The 21,637-nt window shown below is 36.3% G+C and overlaps 1 protein-coding gene across 2 annotated transcripts; it reads left to right on the top strand.

Moving 5' to 3' along the window:
* Positions 1–11,825: 11,825 nt before the first annotated feature.
* smarcb1b (SWI/SNF related BAF chromatin remodeling complex subunit B1b) lies at positions 11,826–21,384 on the top strand. 2 transcript variants are annotated; one of them, XR_014609168.1, is made up of 9 exons: positions 11,826–11,939; positions 13,868–13,979; positions 14,133–14,241; positions 14,715–14,852; positions 16,661–16,788; positions 17,431–17,597; positions 18,085–18,275; positions 20,251–20,831; positions 20,951–21,384. XR_014609168.1 is itself a non-coding variant. In XM_084136408.1 (9 exons), exons 1-9 carry the CDS (start codon positions 11,856–11,858, stop codon positions 20,988–20,990), a joined length of 1,101 nt encoding a protein of 366 aa, XP_083992534.1. In that variant the 5' UTR covers positions 11,826–11,855; the 3' UTR covers positions 20,991–21,384. The 2 variants fall into 2 exon arrangements, 1 of the variants encoding a protein (XP_083992534.1); XM_084136408.1 differs by having other exon boundaries at positions 20,700–20,831.
* Positions 21,385–21,637: the final 253 nt, after the last annotated feature.

Raw genomic sequence — 21,637 nt, 5'->3', positions numbered from 1 at the left:
TGCCCGCACCATCATGTTTGCTCTCGTTCTTATATGGTGAACAATTGATGTTAACTGTTCATCCAAACATCAGCTGTACACCTAAGAACGAGAGCAAACATGATGGTGGTGCAGGCATTTTCCCCGATGACTTCTGTAAAAAGCTGATTGTTTGTTTGATTCCTAGCTTCACTCCTCAGAGACATCCAATGGTTTAAATCTCCTTTTGTCATTCTCAGGGACATCTATCTGAAATTGAATTGAAGCGTTTAAAGTTGTGATCTGAATGAATATAGAAGGATCAGACATTGAGCACACTCTTGTCTATTCAAGTTAGCTGGAAACATTAGATTTAAATCCTGTCCTCATCCTGTGGATTGTGCTCAGTAAAGCAGTGGAAAGACAGTGTCAGATACATGACAGGAGTGCGAGTGGATTTGGCAAATGAAACATTCACAAAGCCTGCGTGTGTGTGTGTGCTGAAAAGTGGGAATATTTAGCATATGATACATAACTACAACAAGTACAGCAAAGTCTCATGTGTCTTGTGTGCTGATCTCAGAAACAAAATGTGAAAAATCCAAATGCAATCAACTGGATCAAGCAGCATTAAAACAAAATCTGTATGGCATCAATGTGCTTTTTCATGTGAAACCTCAGGGCAACTGTCCAACCTATATAAAATCATTATCTTATAATAATCACATAAATACGTTAACAATAAAGAAAAACAAGAATGATGCAACATTATTATTTCACATGCTATAAATAAACAATGGAAAAGTTGTTTTCCAAACATGCTTGAAGTAATTAGCATAAATGAAAATTAAATCCACTGCTATACCAACTTTCCATTGCCACAGGCAGTTATTTGTGTTGGTATTGCTTCTGTTATGCTTTCATATAAACAGTTCTAAACTCAGCATGGAACATATTTGTTTCAATGCATACATGCTTAATATTTGTTTTCCACAAAAATGTTAATGTGGTTGTTATTTACTCACTCTCATGTAGTTCTGAACCCCTTTTGACTTTCCTTCATCCAAAAAAAATATTTATAAATATATTTCTTCAGTGGAATGCAAAAGGAGATGACTTTGTATGCATATATATGTATATATATATATATATATATATATATATATATATATATATATATATATATATAAACAAACAAATCGACTGGCCAAAGCAGTCAGCTTTACGAAAACCAATCAGCTGCTTGGAAGAGTTTCATGACTGAACTATCTATACAGTATATCACAAAAATAAGATGCTTTTAGTTATTTTGGGGCTTGACAGCCCTTGGTCACCATCTCCTTTTGCGTTCCACTGAAGAAAAAGTTTTTTGGAATGACATGAGAGTGAATAAATTACCGGTATATCAAATTTTGACTTTTGAGTGAACTATCATTTAATAGTGACGTTTATAAAGGAATAGGTCCTCTTAAGTGCATCAGCTCATGCAATTTTGTCTTATTCTCATCACTGAGAGGTTCAACAGATTTTCTGTGGAATATCATTGGGATTTGAGGGCCCAGAGCGGCATCATCAGGATAAGATGGGGAATCATTTTTATACTAAAGAGTCACTTGAATGCGAGCCATCCCAAATGACATATTAAAGTGCCTCCCTCTTACTCATCTCTTCCTTTATCTCACTCTCTCTCTCCCTCTTAAAATTCATGCTTTGAATGCTCATTTGCACTCATGACAACAATGCATCAATCACTGGCAGTTGTAATTAAAAAACATAATCATAATCTTCTGGATGGGTCCCTGAGTAGTGTTCAAATCAAACCCAGACATTATAATATTAAAGGTATACATTGAAAAATAGATTTATTTTAACAAAAATCTGTTTTATTGATAATTAACATTTAATTCTCAATAGAAAATTCTACTCTGGCTTGAAATGCATTTGGATATCCACTTCCACAGAAAATCGATTACTGGGAATCCGCAGTGTAAAGGATGGCAGCTCACAGCTGTCTAAAATGCTGAAGAGTTGAGCTGAGAAGTGAAGGGAGTAGTAGGCCAAAACATTGACAAAAATGGAACTAGAAAAGAAAGGAAAGAGGGGCGAAGACTTCTGGCGGTTTTCCAGGGCCATCTTTAAAGTGTCAACAAGATCAGGCTTTGGAAATATTCACAGATGATATCATGGGAAGGGGCAGAGGTGTTATTGATTTTTCTTCTCATGGCAGTTTATGAAATGTTGGCACCTACACTAAACAACACTGAGGCTGTAGTCGCATCTGACATTTTAAGAAAAGCAGCAATGAAAACCTTGTATGCATAAAATTAGCTTTAATAAGCCCTAACCAAATATCAAAAAGCAATGTCATTGTTATAATTCAAAGTTGAATGTACATAACTCTTATTAAAGGAGCTGTATGTAAGAAATGTATTTCAATTAATCATAAAATGGCCCTGATATGTCACTAGACATTAAGAAATCATGTTCATTTCAAATACTTATATCACTGACAACAGTAGTACGGCCAGGATATTGTCATTTAAAAAGTGAAGTTGCAGCCCTCAACTGATGTTGATGTTGTCATCTTGTGTTTTGGCCTGAAGCGCCACCCTCCACCTATCTACCAATCACGAAGTCAGTAGTGTTTCGGCATCCGGGTTGCCAGCTCAGCTCTAGTTACCACAGCTGCAGCTACAAACGTTCCTGCTGGATCCTGCAGCCTATCTGGCAACCTCGAGTCAGGGGGGGGGGGGAGGGGGAGGGGGAGGGGATACACCGCTCTACAGTAATTCGAAAGTGATTGCAGTACCAGTTTTGGCTACAATCTTACATACGGCTCCTTTAAGTAATAAACATAAACCTTATTTAGTGAACGACAGTCATGAGGGAGAGTCATGTTGATGAAGCAAATGGAAGTGACCTCTAATTAGCATGTCACAATTAAAATGATGGCTATTTGAAACTATGCTGTCAAAGGAGTGATTATTGTACCATAATCACACTGTTGTTGTTTTTTCCAGGCAATTGCACAAATACAATTCCAACTTCTATTCTAATTTGTATAATTTAAAACAACATTGTCATTGCTTTTTATATGATCAGTATAGCAATTTGAGTGAAACATTAATTACATTTAATTTAAAAAAAATAATGCTTTTTTTTTTTTGAACTTCTTAAAGGGATAGTTCACCCAAAAGTTCATCATTTACTCACTCTCAAGTTGTTCCAAACCTGTAATGAATTTCTTTCTTCTGTTGAACACAAAAGAAGATATTTTGAAGAATGTTGATAACCAGAAAGTTGACGGTAGACATTGTCTTCCGTAATAGGAAAAGAAAATACTATGCAAGTCAATGTCAGCTGTCTGGTTACCAACGTTCTTCAAAATATCTTCTTTTGTGTTCAGCAGAACAAAGAATCTCATACAGATTTGAAACCACTTGAATTTTCCTCTTTGGTGAACTATCCATTTAAGGTGCGGTCATACTTTTGTTTGTCGAAATTTCCATTTCAATAGGAATTTGCCTGATTGGCAATTTTGCGTGCAAGTTGGTTCAAGGCCAAACAGGTTCAAGTTGGTCACCAACAGAAAACTGCTTGTTTTGAAAGTGACTTCTGTGTGAACTGTGTGTCATACGTCAATTAACTACAATTTCGTCTAAATTTCGCTAATGTGGCCACAGCTTTAGTATTTGGTTTGTCCTCCTTTTGCTTTAATGACAGCAGCAGGCCAGCTGCATGAACTCCACAAGTTTGTGTAAAACCTGATGATCATTTTCTCCAGCATAATTCTCCATGAATGATCCATCAATATCTTGAGCTTCAATGGAAGCATTATCCATGAAATTAAATTACCTCAAAATAGAGCACAATCTGAAATATCTCCTGTCATAATGTTTTTTTTGTTTTCATTTTTTAAAATCCTTAAGCTTTCTGTTTTTTTCCCCCAGGCTTATTTGATTTTGAATACCAGATTTTCAATGTGGTCTCAGACATTTAGTTTCCACTATGGACGATTCCTGGTCCTTTTTTTTTTACTTGAAAGTGCTTGCCAGCACTCCAATCCATTTCTCTAATAAAGAATAAAAGCTTTCTGTAGGGTCAGAAACAATCATGCCAGTGCGCATGGAGCCTGGTATGTCCATATGTGCACTAAATTATTATGTCAGGAATTCATCATAATGATTCCTTTCAGGAAGACGGGTTTTTATGTCTGCAATATTGAATTCATTGGAAGTCCTGCGTGCCCTGTAAAGTTTATGGTCACTGTGAGTGCTGGATTATGACCAGAAATTGGTAAAAAATAAATATTTTCCTTCAAATGAATGTGCACTTACATACAGAGAAGTATAAATATAACATTTTCAGACAAGACGCATTTAAAAAATGCCGCAAAACACACAATAGCACACTATTGACAACAGTAGGTGCCTGTATTTGGTATTTGAGAAATATGAAATGTGCCTGCATTTCATTTCATTGCTTCCTTTGCAGTTCTCTGCTGGCTTTGAGGGCTTTGGCAGGCGTTCGAGACATTTTTTAAGCTGAATCACAAATAAAAACATTCAAACTGAGCAAACACTCCCTTAGTATACACATTTAAATAGTGAATAAGGGCTGACAAACCAGTGAAATTTTTCCAGCATAGTCTCACTGAAACCATCTCAATGTTATGAGGGCATAGGTTGAGGAACATTTATACAAGATTGCCATCTAGTGTTCATAGCAGACATGGACAGCAGAATCTAAAACGGGATGCTTGGAAAATAGATGCAAGTGAATCTTATCAATTAAGTCTCATTTGAATTTTCGTCGTTTCGAATTTTCGCCCTAAATATAGAAAAGCAAAGATGTATCATTTATAAGCTACAACTATAAGCCACTGCGGATAAAGGTACCTTCTATTCAAACAGGCAATGAAGTGTTAGATCTGTGGGATTATCCCATCATTTCATTAGGATTATAAACCAGTATGAGGGCAAATTGCTTGAAAATCCAAAAACCGACTGAGTAAAGAAACGCATATAATTAGATGGCGGTTTCTATTTCCTCTGAGGCTCAGTTCTGTCTTTTCTATTATCTTCCACTGTGTTTGAATCTCTCATGTGAAACTATCTAAGAGGAGCACTCTTGTAAAATTATGATTTTCTTTATTAATTGACTGAACAGATTGACTATGAAATGAGGTCACAAAACACTCTGGGCCTATTTCATTTTGCAGAAACAATTATAACAGTGTAGTGTCCCTTATGTAGATTATTTAGCACATTCGGGTCTTTGCTGTATAGAACTATCTTTGTTTAGGCTCTTTTATATATTTAATTAAAAAAAAGTGCGATAGATAGATAAACTCATAAAAATAAGCAATGTTGGGGGGCCCTGCGATAACCCACCATCCCATATCCCCCACCTCCAAAAAAACTGTGATGTGATGTTAGTTAATAAACAACATGGGGAGTTCATTTTGGGTGAAGTATATTAAATGTTTTTGCCAAACATTTTACAACGTTGATTAGTTTTGTTTCACAATTGTTTCCCCCTAAAGGACACCAAAGGATGTGATTAAACTGCTTCAGGAAGAGTATTTGTGAATCTTATTGGTAATGACTGATTATTAATGTTCCAAGCCAAAGGATAATGTGAAGTTTAATGCATCATGTTTAATGAAAATATGTGTTTGCGTTAATGAAGCGAGTTCAGGCTTTGACCTGTGTTAATGGTTTAGATCAGTGAATATGCCAGCTTCTATCCATCAGGGCTATGTTACAGGTGTCTGGAAAGTGCTGCAGATGTAAGAGTTTCACCACCTTTTTAGGAAATACCACCACAGGAATGTAGAATGAGCAATTTCTTCTTTCTAATGGAGATGTTACACCTGATTACCATTTTAAAAGGTCTGTTTTAAACATTTATGTCTGTAATCACAAGCACATTTTCCTCCAAACTTCCCAGTCTAATTGACTATGCCATAGTCACATAATTGCAAATAAATTTAAATAACTTGACTTTAGATTATATGGCTCACAGATCTCAAGCAAGATGTTCTTCAGTGAAAGCCTGGTGGGCTTAATTGATAATGCTGTTATCTATAGTCTATATATAGTATATAGTCTATTAGTAAAGTAAATATTTTTAGCAGCCTAATCCTTACTGGCCTTTCTTTTAGCGTGTACCGTGTTTTGTCTCATACATTTGTAATTAATTGATTGAATATTGAAGTAACACAACTTGAGTGAAAGGTCATGCATAAAACTGCAAGATTCAGTTTTCCAGCAAGCAATGGCAAACAAATGATGACTATACCATATAAAATGTATTGTATATACAGCCTGTGAAATAACTCTTAAGTTGGCTTGGAGCATAAAGTTTTTAGTAATTCCATTACGTGCTTTTTGTATTACTTGTTTATTTTATTTTTATTTCAGCTTTAGTTTTAGTTAGTTTTAGTTTTTATTTATTTCCAGTTCATAATTGTAGTGCTTCAATTAAAAGGGACCTATTATGCCCCTTTTTACAAAATGTAATATAAGTCTCAGGTGTCCCCCGAATGTGTCTGTGAAGTTTCAGCTCAAAATACCCCACAGAGATTTTTTTAAACCATGTTGTAAATGCCCATTTTTGAGTGGAAGGAAAAACATGCTGTTTTCGTGCATGTACAGTGCAATGCATAAGTGAATACACCCATGCTAAAGTTGACTAAAAAGAGGAATAAAAAATCATATTTTGGAAATTGAACTTAATGCCTTAATTTAAAAAATTAGGAAAAATCCAACCTTTAAGGACACCAATTTTCTTTGTGAATGAAAAATGTATCGTAAATAAATAAATGTTCTTCCTTAAAATACATGGTGCATAAGTGAGTACACCCCTATGTTAAATTCCCATAGAGGCAGGCAGATTTTTATTTTTAAGTATTTTTTTAAAAAAAATTTTAGGATACTATGCATCCTGATAAAGTTCCCTTGGCCTTTGGAATTAAAATAGCCCCACATCATCACATAGCCTTCACCATACCTAGAGATTGGCATGGGGTACTTTCCATAAGATCATCTCTCAATGCAAATCAAACTAGCTTTTAGGCTAACTGAAATAAAACCATGCCAATCTCTAGGTATGGTGAAGGCTATGTGATGATGTGGGGCTATTTTAATTCCAAAGGCCAAGGGAACTTTATCAGGATGCATAGTATCCTAAAAAAAAAAAAAAAAAAAAACTTAAAAATAAAAATCTGCCTGCCTCTATGGGAATTTAACATAGGGGTGTACTCACTTATGCACCATGTATTTTAAGGAAGAACATTTATTTATTTACGATACATTATTCATTCACAAAGAAAATTGGTGTCCTTAAAGGTTGGATTTTTCCTAATTTTTTTAATTAAGGCATTAAGTTCAATTTCCAAAATATGATTTTTTATTCCTCTTTTTAGTCAACTTTAGCATGGGTGTATTCACTTATGCATTGCACTGTATCTTTAAATGCAAATAAGCTGCTGCTTGGTTATTATTGCTTTCCAGAAGAGGATGGAGCCTTTATAGCTCCTGCCTCAGATACTCTGCTAAAAACTAAAACATCTGTTTGGGTTTGATTATCATGTCTATCGCGGTCACACTCACATGACATTTCAGTTCTTCCTCATCATTAAAGTTTTTTTATCTGCATGCATTTTAAAGCTGTATAAACTTGTGATATATGGTTTTCTGAGCGCACACACCCGAAGCACGCGCAGTTACGCACCGTCCAGTGAGTATTAAACTAAGTTCTTTTTCACATCTTATTGCACTTCAACTTTCAAATACACTCAAGTTTGTTTCAAAACACACAAATACTCACATAAACTCAGTCGGTTATGTCTGTGAACGTAAACAGCAAGTAAAGAGATCGCATGTGTTATACAGTAGTACCTACTGCTATACGCTGTTAATATGAATCAAACAACAAAAGAAAAATAGAAAATCTCTCACTGCTCTTGATTGAATAACTTTATAGCTTTAATAAAAAATAGATTTCTTACTTGAATGCTACTTTTAAATGCTCTGGTGAGGAGATAACATGGTGGACTGTGTACAGCTCACTCAGGGTGTGGTCTATGCTAATAGGGCAGAGTCTGTCAGCAGTCGTGGGCGGGGCCTAAGCATATGGGACATCACAAATGCTAGAATATTCAAATGGCTTGTTCTGAGACTGCTTATGAAAGAAAAAAGAGGAGTGGATGGATTTTTACCATTATAGGGTGTTTGTGTGTAGCCTACCCACAGTGCCAAAAAAACATTTGTTCAAATGTAAAAGTGAATTTTGCATAATAGGTCCCCTTGAAACTTATTTCAGTTTATTGCCAACTTGGCATCATTTCTATTCTTGTTTAGAGTTTCAATTTTTAATCATTTATAATAAATAGCCTACTGCAATATTCCGTTGAAAAGTAGACTGTTTTTTACGGTGGCCGAGAGAGCTCAACGCGCTGCAACTGAAGAAAACACATGCAAATAGAAAAAACACCCGCAAATTAAGAAAACATCTTCATCAGTTTCACAACACATGTGTGCTCCAAACACTCACAACACAACCAAATACAGAAATGCGCTGCAAAAGTTCACAACACAACCAAATACAGAAACGCGCTGCAAATAGGACAGAACACAACGGAAATGTTTCCGGAGAACCCAATAAGTGACGGACGGACGGCTGGGACGTGCTTATTGCTCGTGAGCTTTACCTATGCCCTACTCTCTTAAAAGGGAAGACGGCAGAGCCCTTGAATTGGGCACTTTGGAGGGAGCGGGGCACTTGTGTGCCATTATGTTGATGAAGGGAGCAACGAAAGACAACGTAATTTCCTCATTATTTTCACCTGGGATGTTCCCATGACAACACTGTCTTACCAGAAATATAGTATTATTGCTGTTAACATAACTGTTGCAAATAAATATTACCAGAAATATAGTATTATTGCTGTTAACATAACTGTTGCAAATAAATATACATTTTATACAACAAAGCTTTTAAAATATGCGTTATATCTGTGTGTGAGTGTCTCAACTTTAAAACTTGGCGTCTCATATTTGGACCCTAGCTGCATTCTAACATTTCTTATGAAACTTATTTTAACATAACATGACAAAATGTGTACAATGTAACTGATGTATAGATTAATGTCTTTCCCTCATGTTCTTTTTCTCTATCTTTATTTATTTATTTATTTTAGTCTTCAGCTCATTGTTCTTTTTAGTATTCTTATGGTATTGAACTTATTGTAAATACATTTTGTATATTGTATACAAAGTTGTATGTCATAAACGTGTCATCTCTGTATGTTTTGCAAAAAAATAAAAATAATAATAAAAGTAGACAGCTGTAAGAACGTCCCAGTCGGGTCCGTCACTTATTGGGTTCCCCGGAAACATTTCCGTTGTGTTCTGTTCTATTTGCAGCGCGTTTCTGTATTTGGTTGTGTTGTGAACTTTTGCAGCGCGTTTCTGTATTTGGTTGTGTTGTGAGTATTTGGAGCACACATGTGTTGTGAAACTGATGAAGATGTTTTCTTAAAGGAGACATATCATGCTTTTAAATTGTTCCTTTTTACATATAAATTACATTTATAGTCTATATAAAGCGGAACTGCAATGCTTGGGTCTGAATTCCTCATTATTATAGCTCCACAGGCCCCTTTTCTACCCCTTTTCTGATGTGCGTCTGAGAGCAACTCGTTTTGGTGCGGTCTCTTTAAATACAATTGAGACACTTCATACCCCGCCCACACTCGGTTCAACTCCACCCCGTTCGGCCATTTTTGTAGTTTGATAGCAGAGATACGATTATCTAGCGGCACAGAAACTTTTTATTCACACGTTATTAACAAAATGTCAACAACGGAAGACTTGTCCAGCCAGCCTTAACTTACATGTTTGAGCCAGAGTCGGAGCAGGAGCGAGATGAAAATGAAGACGACGAACCTGTAGAACAACGTCTTCATATGGATGTATCGCAATGGTGTGTACTGTATTTACACATGAAACTTTGGTCTTCCGACCTTTTACCACCGTGTCGATTTATTTTGAGACAGCGTCTAGTTTGGAGACGGTGATGTCTTGTTTACACTTTCGCCTGGCTCTGAAGTGAGCGCGCGCGCGACCGGGTCTCTCTCTCTGCTCGTTCTTTCAGTTAAACATGCGTCCTGTAACAAGCGCGGCAGTTCATCTACATTAAACGGTGTAATGAAGCGTGTGGGTTACTACATCCAACAACTGAACATTTTAACTTACCCTCTCGTAACTTCTGCATCCTTTAGCTTGGACTACAAAATTGCAGCGAGAAATAAAAATGGCGGATTGCTCGAAGTGTTGGGCCGGAAGTCAATGTCCTTATTTGGCAGTTCCGCTGCAAATACTGTGACGTAATAGTTCAAAAAACGTCATAAACCCTATTCGCACGGGATTAGTATTACCTAGGGACCTCCGGTAATTTGTAATAATCGCAGAGGTCGTCTGTGATTTTTATCCCGTGCGAATCTGCCATGTATGTAAAAATGTCTGTAAAAATTCCCCCGAAAATTACCTACCGTATTTCGGCCAACACAGGGGTCCTCTGATAATACCAGTCCCGTGCGAATCCCCATGTCTGTGATTTGGGCTGTTTTTCTGTGAGCCTATCGTTTCCTAAAGAACGTAATAACCATTGTGAGCCGTTTAACAGTCCATTTTACGTCTGTATTAAAACTATATTAACAATAAAATCTCTCGATATGCTCTACTCCAATCCGATTATAGTTTTTCTCCAATAAAAACTATGAAGTGCTGCAAAAGAGAAAACAAACTACAGTAAAGACGTGATCCGGAAGCTCAACTCGGACCGTTGTCATGGAAACGTCAAATTAAGTATTTTGGCGCAACATGGAAGCTCTTTTGGAAAGTTTGGACGCTTTTTGTGGTAGTGTAATTTAGTAGTCTGTATCGTGGAGCATTTCTTTGTCTCACACGGCCTCTAAAGACGTCCATCCTGTAAGTATCTCAAGAAATCAAAGTGTGAAAGAGTAAAAATGATATAAAATGAAATAAACCAAATAAAATGAATAGAAAAACAAGCCTATCGCAACGTTTCGGTATTTATAATACCTTCTTCAGGCAGGCTTGTTGTAAATATGGACAAAGAATAAAAGAAAAAGAAGATATATTATATATTTATACAATAATATCATATTCTATAATATATATAATATATTTCTCTAATAAATTGGTTTTAAATAAGTTCTTTTTTGAATTGCAATACTGCAGCGCGATCTTCGTTTCAGCATGTTCAGCTAGTGAAGTGTGAATGGGTGGGCGCACGCTGTAAAGTCCGTAAACTCGAGGGAATTACGAACATTTATTTACCCGTGTGAAGAGCCACCAAAAACACAGACGTCAGGGGGTAATTTCTTAATTACAGAGGTCCAGGGGTAATACTAATCCCGTGCGAATAGGGCTTTAGATAACAGAAAAATCGGAACGGGTTGAAAAATATGACCAAAACAGAATATAAAGATATCAACGAAGCACCTGAGGAGAATAATTTCATATTTTCTGTACTTCTAAACACTCCAAATATACAACAAAATGCATTTAAGGGCTAAAAAAGTGCATTTGGCATGATATGTCCCCTTTAATTTGCGGGTGTTTTTTCTATTTGCATGTGTTTTCTTCAGTTGGAGAGCGTTGAGCTCTCTCGGCCACCGTAGTTTTTAGGCCTTCTTGGTATTAACCAGAGCCGCTCTGGTATTAACCATAGGTATTAACATATCCGTGTCCTCCAACAGCAGGCATTAATGCACGCCTGCAGCATCGCGCCCCAGAGCATGAGCTCTTCCCACCTCGCTGCTTCCTTTATACGCATGCGCGTTGTCGCTCATTGTGTTTGCAAAGATGGCGTTGAGTAAAACATTTGGACAAAAACCAATAAAATTTCAACTCGAGGAAGATGAGGATTTTTACATGATAGGTTCAGAGGTACGTTTTCTGTCTCACAGAGATTTGTGCGTATTTTTACACCTGATATGCATTAATGTAGCCATCGTATTAACACTAAAACATCTTTGACTTGTCTTTGTTGGTTGTTGCCAGTTAAAGACGCTGACATCTGCATATCGACGTTATGAATGAATGATTAAATGATCAATAGAGCTTGCAATCATCCCTGTTCCTCCATAAAGTGAAGCACTTGCCTTTCGGATCTATAAAAGTCAGATTTGAAGTGCGATATTTATATTTGGGCCAGACAAGTTGGCAGATAACGTTATAAATATAGCGGTTTTTCATTTCAATAATATGTTAAACATGTTAAAGTGAGTTCACACAGAAAGTAATTCTGTGATTATTTACCCTGTTGTTCCAAACCTTTATGCTTTCCCCCATTGGAACACAAAAGGAGATGTTAACTGACAGCCTCAGTCTCCATCTACTTTCATTGCTTTTGTTCTCACAATGAAAGTGAATGGTGACCTAGAGTTTGGAATAACATGAGTGTGAATGATTTTAAAACTCTTTCAACTGACTTAAACATTATACTCTGACACACCATGCACACGGAAAGGCATACTAGTACACTACTCTTACTATTTTTAGCACATCTTTCTATGGCAGAGATAGTAAGAGTAGTATGTGTTTGCGAATACAGCAGTGCATTTCTTTTAAAGGGATAGTTCCCCCAAAGATGAAAATTCTTTCATTAATTAGGCTACTCACCCTCATGTTGTTCCAAAAACCCTAAGACCTTCGTTCATCTTCGAAACACAAATGAAGATCTTTTTGATGTAATCTGAGAGATCTCTGTCCCTCCATAGACGGCTACGCAACTACCACTTTGAGTTCATAAAGAGATTGTTAATCTGATCCATGTGAATAAAGCGGTTTAGTCCAAAATGTTCTGAAGAAGAGACACGATTGCTTTATATGATGAAAAGATTGAATTTAGGCTTTTATTCACATAAACATTCATCAACTCACACATCAGTTGTGGTAAACGGAAGCTCAAGCATGTTTGTTTGACGTGCAAGAACTAATGAGGTTCATTCTCGTGTTACGCAGCACGTTTGAGCCTCCATAATAGGTTTTTTCTTGCGCGCCAAGCAGGTTCGGTTGAGCTGTATATGTTCGCTGATCAATGTTTATATGTGAATAAAAGCCTAAATTCAATCTGTTCACCACCATATAAAGTGATCGAGTCTCTTCAGAAATTTTGGACTATACGCTCAACTCATATGGATTAGTTTAAGATCTCTTTATGAACTTTTTGAAGCGTCAAAGTGTCAGTTACGTAGCTGTCTATGGAAGGATAGAAAGCTTAGAAAAAATTGTGTTCTGAAGATGAATGAAAGTCTTACAGGTTTGGAACAACATGAGGGTGAGTAATTAATGACAGAATTTCCATCTTTGGGGGAACTAACCCCTTAAGACAAGAGGCCACTTGGAAATAGATATATCACCAAACTTACTAAGTTGATCAATCTTAAGTTTTTCTTTTTGTATTACAAGTTTTCTGAAATGTTGTTTAAATATGTGATTAATTGCATTAATGTGCATTCATTTTCTTACATTTCCAGAACAGAAATCTGAACATTGGATAAAGCCAGGTTCAAAATTCACGTTTCATTTTGTTGACATAATTTAAAGGTTTATACAGAGGAGATTTTGGATATCTCTTTTTATTACTCTATTAAACGAGAAAATACTGTCGACAGCCAGAAAAAAAATTCACTGTATCTTTAGGAGTAAAATATTAGATAAACCAGCTGAATGATATATGTATCATGAATCAAAGTCATGTTATGGGAGCAAAATAGCCCAAAATCACAAAATTGACCAGTGAATGAAAAAAACAGTGTAAGTAAGTGACACTGTGAGACACTGTAAGTGATTACTTTTTCTTTGCTTTTTAGGTTGGCAACTACCTGCGAATGTTCAGAGGCTCTCTGTATAAGCGGTACCCGTCACTATGGAGACGCCTTGCATCCGTGGAGGAGAGGAAGAAGATCGTAGCATCATCACACGGTAAGTGATTCCTTTCCTTTTGAATTATCTTTTCAAAGTCTTAGGTCCATAAAGAACCTAAGCAGCACCTACCTCATAGTCCCTTAGTCCTGCTTCTAGACAGCAGTTTGTGCAGTGTTCTTTTTGTTTTAAATCGTGGTTACACTACTTTAGCCACCAGTGTGACCCTGCTGAAGGCGTCTGAATGTGAGGAGATCTTCGAGGGGAATGATGAGAAGTACAAGGCAGTGTCCATCAGCACAGAGCCGCCGGCGTATCTCAGGTGAGGAGTCTGGTGGTCCTCGGTTATGTGATGTACAGGTCTAAATGGAGAACAAGAAGTGATAAAAATATAATAAATACAGCACTATTGCAACTGGTGTAGTTTTTATTAATACACATATGGACACTTCCAGTCAGTTTTGTGAATAGATTTTTGAAAAAGTATTTTATAGCAGATTTTTATGTTCTGTATTCTATATAAATTATTTATAATAATTTTTTTATGTGATATATATATATATATATATATATATATATATATATATATATATATATAGTATGTACGTATGTGTGTATATATATATATATATATATATATATATATATATATATATATATATATATATATATATATATATATATATATATATATATATTATGTATGTATGTGTATATATATTTACTATGTATGTCCCCAAAAAGAGAATTTTCTGTTGGAGTTTGTTGTTGTGTAACTTTGTATCTGAAATTTAGGGAGCAGAAGGCAAAGAGGAGCAGTCAGTGGGTGCCCACCCTACCCAACAGCTCCCATCACCTGGACGCAGTGCCTTGTTCCACCACTATCAACAGAAACCGAATGGGACGTGACAAGAAAAGGACATTTCCATTATGGTAATATGAGTAATGACTAATGAGAGTTACATGTACACACTCTGTTTATGGCTTTTCGTCCACTTCTGTTAGCTTTATAAGAAAACATTCACTACCATTCATAAGTTTGGGGTCAGTAAGATAAATTATATATTTGCTAACCCCAAACTTATGTCGTGTGTGTGTTTACGGTTTTAAGGTTTCGCTTAGCTTTGCTGCTGTTATTTGTGTTTAATGTGTTGTTATGCAGGTATTAATATCTTTTAATCTGGTTGTTCTGTAAAGCACTATGGTCAGCCCTAGTGGCTGTTGTAAATGTGCTATACAAATAAAGTGAACTTGAAGTTGAACTTGTTCAAAAGTTTTGGGGTCGGTAAGATGTTTTTAAAATAATTCCCTTATGTTCACCAAGGCTACAATTATTTGATAAAGATACAGTAAAAACAGTAATATTGCAAATTATTATTACTACTTAAAAGTTAGTATAATAATAATATAATTATAAATAGTAATACTACTTATTACTACTACTGTTTTCTATTTGATTATAATTTCAAATGTAATTTTTAATGTGAAGTCAAAGCTGAATTTTTTGCAGCCATTACTTCATTTTCGATTGACACTTCATAAATCATTCTTAAATGCTGATTTCGTTGCACAAGAAACATTTCTTATCAAAGTTGAAAACAGTTGTGCAGCTTCATATTTGTGTGGAAACCGTGATGCATTTTTTCGGGATTTTTTTCAAGATTAAAAAGTCTTACTGACCACAAACTTTTGATTGGTAATGTATATGCTTGCGTACTTCTAAATGTTGACAATTTCTTTCTGGGAAAACAAAGCCAATTTGATGCTGTCTGCCTCCATTTTAAATATTTCTATAGGAAATATGTCAACACAGGAAAGAAAATGTGCTCATCAAGCCATTTCACAGGTCTTTAAACATTTCTTGGGTTCGACCTGTCAACAATCATCGGCATGTTGCTCAATCTAAATATAATTAAGAAATGTAAAACTCTGGATAATTATTTAAGCAACTGTTGATTAATGCATGATGTTATCAGGACAATATCGTAACCAGAGGATGTTTATGAAGGAACCAAACCACATTTCCGTTATATACTTCCCATGACTTTGTAGTTTTGGGTCAGCAGATGAAGCAATAGTCCAAAACACTGGCTTGTTATTGCGAAGAGGTTCTTTCAGGTTATGTTGTTTATCGCTGACAGAATCTCTTCCTCATGAAAAGCAAATACCCTTGATAGGCTAATTTTCCTTTGGACATGCTGAAGTTCCCTCTTCCTCATTTCCTACACGAAAAGATAACCTGATAAAGGTTCAAACGCTCAGAAAGTCCCAGTTTTTAAGACAAAATTAGCCCGATGCATTTGTGTTTTTAGGTCCTCAATTGACCTACATCATCTTATCCCAAGAGGAAGTAATTTTGGGATATTTAGCTGAATGTAATGGCCCTTGCAATTTTTCAACATACCCTTCTGAGGACTGTGGTAAATGTCAATGATTGGCTTTAAATGAGACAATTCAGAATAGAATGCCACCAGACAGCTGTTGGTTTAAAGCAATGCTCCAAAACAACTTCATTCTGCTGTCATTACTTACAAGACAAGCATTTTAAATCCCTCACATATGTAGGTTGTTAAACTTTCAGGCATTTTTTTGTGTCAGAAAAGTGCAGGACATGAAGGAAAAATGTGGGCAGTTGTTCAGAATCAGAGCCCTGGTGTAGAGTTGAAGAGCACATGCTGCACACATGGTGCTAATTAATTTTAGAGTGTGTTTATGGGTTTCTGCTTTCTTTCAATGCATAGTTTCGATGACCACGACCCGGCAGTCATCCACGAAAATGCATCCCAGGCAGAGGTCCTGGTGCCTATCCGCTTGGACATGGAGATTGATGGGCAGAAGCTCAGAGATGCCTTCACCTGGAACATGAACGGTAAGGCGGCAAAATAGAAAATCTGTTTACTTGAAGTTTTTCAGAAAGCTCACATTTTATGCACATTGTTTTCATGACAGTTACGCATAATTTCCCCCCAAATAGTCATTACAGTAAGGTGCAAAACTCTCATTCTCATTATTAATCTCACTTTAATAAAGAAATGAAAATCATTAAGTTCAGACACAATCTGTCTGTGTGTGTTTTAGATGCTGTGACATTCTTACGATTTAAAGTAACTTTTCTATATATTTTAGTATATTTTCATTTGCAGTGTTTCATGGTCCTCCAGAGATCATTCTAATATGCTGAGTTGGTGCTCAAGAAACATTTATTTCTTTTAATATCTTCATATTTTTGTGGAAACTGATCAATTCTTTCAAGATTCTTTGATGCTTAGAACGTTCAAAAGAACAGCATTTGTTTGAAATAGAAATCTTTTGTTACAGTCTTTATGGCACTTAATGCTCAATTTAATGCACCCTTGCTGAATAAAAGTATTACAAAAAAAAATTCAAAAACAAACTGTCTTAAGAGTTTTGAATGGTAGTGTATGTTTTCGCTTTTCTTTTGCTGTTGAATGCAAGATGCATTCATGCTAAAGACAATTAAGTGCAGGAGTGTCTGCTTTTGCGTCTCCAGAGAAACTTATGACTCCAGAGATGTTTGCTGAGATCCTGTGTGATGACCTGGACCTGAATCCTCTCGCCTTCGTCCCTGCCATCGCCTCAGCCATTAGACAGCAGATCGAGTCCTACCCTACCGACAGCATTCTGGATGAGCAGACAGACCAGAGGGTCATCATTAAGGTGTGTTTTACAGTAGTACCCAACAGCAAATTTGTAATTTTGGACTAAATTAGACTTAATTAGCTGTTAAAAGTGATACGACTTGGACGTCGCCATCTTTGATATTACTTTGGTTACTGGTTAGAGAATACAGGCTTGACTCCCGTTGCACATTCATACAGACAGTATTCGAGGCGTTACGGTAAGTTGCTGTATGAATGGGACATTGAGACTCACACCTGTCAGTGAAACCGGTTGTCAATCCCAAAAACGAACAGTGTATATATAGTTGAAAGAGTGTTCTATGTTGAAGTGATTCCAATCATATTTCAAACCACCATGGCGAACAGTGCGCATCTGAAGTGTCTCAGCTGCTGAAGGAAATAATCCATTATTTATCGGCTTTAATACATCGGCCAAGTTTTCTTATTGGGCCGATAACGATATGGTGGCTGATATATCATGCATCCCTAGTTAATTCCATTGCTGACCTGCATTGTGCTTTCAGCTAAACATTCATGTGGGGAACATCTCTCTGGTGGACCAGTTCGAATGGGACATGTCAGAGAAGGAGAACTCACCAGAAACGTTTGCTTTGAAGCTCTGCTCTGAGTTGGGCCTCGGAGGAGAGTTCGTCACCACCATCGCCTACAGCATCCGCGGACAGCTCAGCTGGCACCAGAGGACGTACGCCTTCAGGTGGGCACTTCCATACACTTCCAATACTGGCTCCCCTCAAACATCAGTTCGAGTTCTAGCTCAATTTTTATTATTTTGCTTTCTCACATGGACAAGCAGTGCTTCACAGTTTGTGAAAACTATTGATAGAAAATGCATGTGCCTTGGGGCTTTCAGGATGATGATGGTCCATTGTTACACAGTAGGCCATAAATGAAGTGGCTTGATGCACAATCCCCTCTAGAAACACTGTATTCCCCGTAGAGTCATTTTAGGACAGTTTCTTGTTTTCAAAATCACTGCTTGCCATGATTTATATGTGCTGTCACGATCTCCAAACTAATTTATAAACCGAGTGAGTGTAAAGGAAGACTCGCTGTGGTTTTCCCTCTGCGGCTCACTGTTGAGACATGGTTTGTTCTTTAGTATTTATACCGCCACTTCACTGTCATAAGGCAGAGAATGAATTATTTCCCTAGCCTGTAATATTGCCTTGGAATTTACCCAATAATCAGTAGGTATTTTGTAAACGGAGTAAAAACCCATTCAGTTTTTTTCGGAGAAGAATAAAAAAAACAAACTGCATGCCTTGACAATGATCCCAACTTATTTGCGTGTAGGTTGAATTTTTTTCCACTTGCCACAAAAACTTATTTACCAGTGAGAAAGATGCTTGTATGGGTTATGTGTCTGGTATGGCATTCTAATCACTGTCAAGCAACGAACTATAAAACTCACAGCAGCAATAAACAAGTGGAGTGGAAAAAAATGGTTATGGATGAGTACAGATGATTGTATTTATTAAAACATTTTTAGAAGTAATAAGTTAATTAGTAGTAAAAAAAATGTTTAAATGAACTTATTAAATAAAATAAGTAATATATATTTTAAAGAAATTAATTATATTCAGCAAGTATGCAATAAGTTGAAATCGAAAGTGACAGACATTTGTTACACGATTTCTGTCTTAAATTCTTTTGAACTTTGTTCATCAAAGAATCCTGAAGGAATATATCAGGTTTCCACAAAAATATTAAGTAGCACAAGTGTTTTCCTCATTTATAATAATATGAATCAGCATATTAGAATGATTTCTGAAGGATCATGTGAAACTGAAGATGGAAGTAATGATGCTGAAAATTCAGTTTTTGTTATCAGGAAAAAAAATACATTATAAAATAATTTTTGTTTTATTATTATTTTTTCACAATATTGCTGTTTTACTGTATTTTTGATTAAATAAATGCAGCATTGAACGTAAGAGAAGACTTACAACCCCACATTTTTTTGGACAGTAGCGTATGTCTCACATGTATGGTGTTCTTGCATGTAATATTTGTTGTTTGTTTGTGCTGTACTGTATTGTTTGACCTGTATCTATATCCTTGTGTGTCTGTAGAGATGTCTTGGGCCTGGTTCCATTTTAAACAATGATTTATAGAAGGTCGTATGAAGTGGAATTTCCATAATGTGGTCATATATACACACAAACACACGGCATGTCTTGTTTACGCCATGAAATTGAGACCATCTTTAATGCGGTCTGGGCCTTTACAATCTCGTTTATTTGTCCGACAGCAAGCAGACAACTGTTTAAGCATTGTGACTTCTCTTTATTATGCCCTGAAGTAGTTGTATGTGTTTATCTTTCCTCCGTTGGTTATAAAGTAACTACATTTTCTCCCTGCAGTACAGCCTACATTGATTTTTGCTTCCATAATGATTCATAATTCAGTTGCTTTTCTCTTGCATGGCTTGCAACCTTACTTTTGCCTTTTAGAGGTTGGGGTTTGTGGGGGCGTAACCAGTTAGCATTACATTTTCACCATGAGATCATGCTGTCTGTAGATCATAGGTGAAAATGGCACATTATTCGCTTTGTGGTTTAGTTAAAATGTTACTGAGTTTTTGTTTCATTCTTTGTGATTAACTTCATTGCTTTTTGCTTTGCTATAACCTTCTAATTGTTTGCTTCTCCCACTGTCTGTTCCAATAGGTCTGATTTCAGGTCAATATGCTTCAAAATTTCTTGATCTTCTCTCCCTCTTACCCCCCACGTTTCATACCCTGGGAAGCTGAGTACTTTCATATTTTCTTAATTTTTATATCTTTGCAGGACTTGTTCCTGTATATTGACATTCCGATAATGCCTAATTCAGTTTTCCTCCTAAAAATGACGTAGCATAAACCTAGCGATACCAGAACAGACTGTTCTGTTTGACCCCTGCATGTGCTGCCACAGCCTGGCTTTGATATCTGTATGACGGTTAAAAGTAAATCGTATAATTTATATAAACTGCTTTTCTTAACAAAAGTTTAATGGGTATTTCTATATATCAGTCATCACCTTTGTGCCTCAGTGGTCATCAATGATGCATCATTGGTCTTCCATGATGTTTAAGTGATGCTGTCCACTTCTGACCCCATCTGGCTCATTTCCTGTAGTGAGAACCCATTACCAACGGTTGAGATTGCCATTCGGAACACAGGTGATGCCGACCAGTGGTGCCCTCTGCTGGAGACCCTGACAGACGCAGAGATGGAGAAGAAAATCAGAGACCAGGACAGAAACACAAGGTGACAAATTCGACCTTGCCTACTAGACACATTTGTTTATTTTACATTCGTTTTATATATATAATGAATTCATATGTATTGCACCTGAATACTATTGCTTTTTTTTTTTTTTTTCGCAGGCGTATGCGACGACTTGCCAACACCGCCCCGGCCTGGTAAAGACAAGACGTTACTGATGCTGCCACTCAATAAGCTCAGTCTCTCGAGTGGCCTCAGGGTTGCTGGAGGCCTTTGCACAGATCCACACAGCTCTAGATAACATTCCTCCAGCCTTCTGACCTCCTCAACCCACACAGCATTACACACTTTCTTAATACCAGGCCTTTAAACTCTGCTCTGGCAACCTCATGGAGGCTGTTCGGGACGTCTCATTAGAATGCCTGTCGTTGCCGTTTATCTGGTCTTCAGTTGTAGAGACCTCTGTCTAGTCTGGTTGTAAGAACAGGACATTATTGAGAAGGTTTGATTGAGTATTGTGTTTTTCGTTAAAGGTGCTAATGCATACTATGAACTTGACTTGCTTTTTTTAAAATAAAGACAATGGCAAATTGTATTCTTATAGTTCTCTGTGTATATATTTATATAAATATATTATTATTATTATTGTTATTTATTAAGTACAATGATCTCAGTCATTAAAAACCTCTTAAGTAATTCAAAAAATAATAAAATGATAATTCGAAAATATTTTAATAATTAAATGTCAATGTCAATATAATAACAATAATTATTATTTCCAGGAATCATGGAAATGAATAAAATCTTAATTTTATTTTAATTTATATAGTGAATGCTGTTTTTTCTAC

The sequence above is a fragment of the Abramis brama genome (genome assembly GCF_963993115.1).
Source record: "Abramis brama genome assembly, chromosome: 15".
Lineage (NCBI taxonomy): Eukaryota > Metazoa > Chordata > Actinopteri > Cypriniformes > Leuciscidae > Abramis > Abramis brama.
The sequence above is the reverse complement of the archived record's forward strand: the minus strand, read 5'-3'. Positions and strand labels throughout refer to the sequence as shown.